Below are 2,500 nucleotides of genomic sequence, written 5' to 3'. Positions count from 1 at the left end.
GATGTCGTGTGCGTTAAATAAGTGGCATTACAAATCGGTAGAAGAACGAGCGATGAAACATTACAATGATTGCAAATGTAGATCATACAGTCTTCACCGCATCGCTCCCCAAATCATTCCGGGCGGAATGGAATAGATATATTAGGGAAGGTACACCGTCAGAGCGTCAGTTGCTTATTAGCATACATTATGTTGTATCGATGTAACGCTTACGGGACAGGAGTAGCATTCGCGGGATTGGATGAGTATGGGAATGGGGTGAACCGACTGATATTGCAATTCCGCAAACCGACTTACACATTCTTTGGTTTATATACTTTCTTACAAACACCGCACTGACACGCGAACTCAAACCATGCGGCATCCCATGAACACTAACGCAGGCATTTTTAGTGGCAAACATATTACCCAACTATTCATGCCCACCGGCAAATGTTTTCCGCAGTTATAACTATTTCATCAAATTCACAATTACCTCAACACGTCCAATATGCTGCTTGGATTTCAAAATGGTTTCCCCTTTTGCGTCGCTTTCGATGGTTTTGTTATAGTGAATCTTAAAAAACAGTGTATTCGTTAGGTAGGAAATACGTTTGGAATAGCATCTTTGTTTAAAAACAAATTAGAAATCGTTTTCAAACTATCAGATAAACCAATCCTTGCTGGAAAAAAATGACTATTTGATTTGTTTGATGAAACTACCCAACAAATAGAATGGGTTCTCGAGCAAATTTGCGAGTGCTGTGCTAACAATTATGAGCCAGTTTTTCAACAAAAGCAAAAGCCAGATGATGTTGAAGGCGTAACATGTTATTTTCTGATGACACTTGTTACTATGGTATTTCGATACAGTTTCAAATGCATCATTTAAACCGATAATGATGAACGACTGTTGACCTTTGGCCAATGTCTCATTTTGTCGTGCAAACGAACAATTGTGCATTAATGCGTGTGATTCGCCATTGACACATTTTCTCACCAACCACCACCCCGATAGCATTCGGACGGTTTATCATTAACGAAGCATTATATTGATCACCCTGCATGCTCTAGTGCACTGTTGCCACTCACTAATGTATAGCTCACATCAGCAACAGAGTCCGTTATCAGAGGCGCGTCTGAATGAGGTCTACGGTGCGCGAAAAAGCCAATAATTTTCCCGTATTTATGTTTGCATGTATGCGTTTATGCTGGCTGCTGCATAATATCTATAGTATTGTTTATTTAGTTTTTGTTTATTTTATATTTAGTTAAATTATTACTGCTTTTACACTTGGAGTAGCGCTCAATTCCGTCGAGAAGCGCTCCGTGAAGTGGCTAGGCGGAGAAGGATTTTGCTTGCTGGTTATAGTGAACTTAGCTTTGTTCTTCCGTGCACAATCCAAAATCGTCAATCGCCGTTTAAACCCATTGAGATATTCCCTGTGCGGTAACAATTCACGTTGAGAAGTATTTCCTGGTCGACAGAGTTTGCTTTTTCCACGCTATGTAGTAGCTGTGGCTTGAAAGGCCGCTTTGCTTTCGACGGCAAGCAGGAGTTATTGTAACAAATATTGCCAACATACAGGAGGAATACATGTTTAGCCAAACGGGCGGTAATCACACAGGATTTTTATAATACGCTTCCAATGCTCATCATACATAATACTGTGTGAAACACTGCAATCCTCAGCTCACATGCATTCGCCAACAATACCTAGCAGCTGTTCGCTATACAAACATTTTTTGATTAACCCAAAATGTCCTAATGAAATTAAAACACAAAAACGCTATTCAGTTCCCATTTACTCCACTTTCAAATGCAATTCAAAACCATTGAAATTCGATTGAATCTTTTAGGCAATGTTTGCCAGCAGTATTCCAGAAATTATTGAACTTGTTGGTAGCGGTTCTAAGTACGGCGGTGAACTGAAGCGTGAGCAAGGAAAAAGGTAGTTGCAGCCAAAGCCTGTAAAACATTTCTTTCTAATTAATTTTTGTTGTGGAATAACTTTTTAATTGATATCTTATCTTCGTTTGTGATCCTCCTTATGTGCCTCCTACTCATCCATCTACTGTCCCTTATCGTTCAGTTACGTCTGGTCATTTCAGTAAAACCATGGCCTAATTTATGCATTCCTTTTTTCCGTCTTAATACACGTACAGCTGTTTTTTCGACAATTGTTTCAGTTACCGATTTTGTTGTGCCTCATGCGTTGTATAATACCCCTGCTGAAACATGCAAAGCAAATGTACAATACTAGATGGTACTAGTACCAACGTCAGGAAAAACCCGGGTAACCGTTTCTTTAATCACTCTTTTGTGCTACTCTTAACACAGTTGATGTCTACTCATTGTTTTTCTGTCTTAATCTATTCTTCAAGATCGTATTTGTGGCAATTTCTTATTGGCTACTGCGTATTAATCGAACTAACGTTTGCTAGATCGATATATTCATCGTTTGCAACTGGCTATTAGCAAAACTGATTCAATGGAAAGAACTTTTACAGCGATCTCGTT

The 2,500-nt window shown here is 39.2% G+C and overlaps 1 protein-coding gene across 23 annotated transcripts in view; it reads left to right on the top strand.

The window, feature by feature from the left end:
* LOC125949601 (calcium-activated potassium channel slowpoke) overlaps positions 1-2,500 on the top strand; it is a 58,988-nt gene that overhangs the window by 11,905 nt on the left and 44,583 nt on the right. For 2 of the 23 annotated variants that reach the window (XM_049676758.1, XM_049676775.1), the window contains exon 7: positions 1,840-1,931. The exons of the other annotated variants lie outside the window; for them this stretch is intronic. In XM_049676758.1, coding sequence (XP_049532715.1) covers positions 1,840-1,931 — 92 coding nt within the window. The remainder of the gene's footprint in view (positions 1-1,839; positions 1,932-2,500) is intronic. 23 annotated transcript variants of the gene reach the window in all.

The sequence above is a fragment of the Anopheles darlingi genome, chromosome 2, assembly GCF_943734745.1.
Source record: "Anopheles darlingi chromosome 2, idAnoDarlMG_H_01, whole genome shotgun sequence".
In the NCBI taxonomy this organism is placed as follows: domain Eukaryota; kingdom Metazoa; phylum Arthropoda; class Insecta; order Diptera; family Culicidae; genus Anopheles; species Anopheles darlingi.
Note: the sequence above shows the minus strand (reverse complement) of the source record. Positions and strands in the feature narration are given on the sequence as shown.